The 474-nt window shown below is 36.7% G+C and overlaps 1 protein-coding gene across 1 annotated transcript in view; it reads left to right on the forward strand.

Moving 5' to 3' along the window:
* The first annotated feature begins 401 nt into the window (after positions 1-401).
* Positions 402-474, forward strand: part of LOC119590993 (cuticle protein 16.5-like) — a 2116-nt gene continuing 2043 nt past the window's right edge. The window contains 1 exon segment of the mRNA XM_037939726.1: positions 402-428. Within this exon segment, the coding sequence (XP_037795654.1) occupies positions 417-428 (12 nt within the window). The 5' untranslated portion in view covers positions 402-416.

Raw genomic sequence — 474 nt, forward strand, 5'->3', positions numbered from 1 at the left:
TAAAACCAACATGATCAGCAAATAAAAGAGAAGAAAATCTCATTTGAATACATTTTAATCGTAAAAAAAAGAAGTTGACAGAATGAAGGGATAGAATGAAGTCAACAGAGGTGAAAAATATCAATAAAGTGAGCATTCACGTACGAAGAAATAAGAAAAGAATATTTGTTGCATATCATATTTAAGATTCATATATCCCGACGCAATGAATAAAGAATTAACTAGAAATAAGATATATGGAGAAAGAGAGAAAGAGAAGCGAAAAAAATGTTTTTTGTCGCCATGCTGTTCAGAGGTCGTGAGGAACGGTTTCCAGTTCTTGTTATTCCCGAAGTGGCAACTCGTCCACCTGTTCCCTTTATAAGGAAACGGAACTGGTGCGAAGTTAGTGTCAGACTCATCGTTGTTGTGTCATCATGAAATTCCTGGTGAGTTGAGGAGACTATAGGGTGAGAGAGATGGTGGAAGAGACGG

The sequence above is a fragment of the Penaeus monodon genome, chromosome 28 (genome assembly GCF_015228065.2).
Source record: "Penaeus monodon isolate SGIC_2016 chromosome 28, NSTDA_Pmon_1, whole genome shotgun sequence".
NCBI lineage: Eukaryota > Metazoa > Arthropoda > Malacostraca > Decapoda > Penaeidae > Penaeus > Penaeus monodon.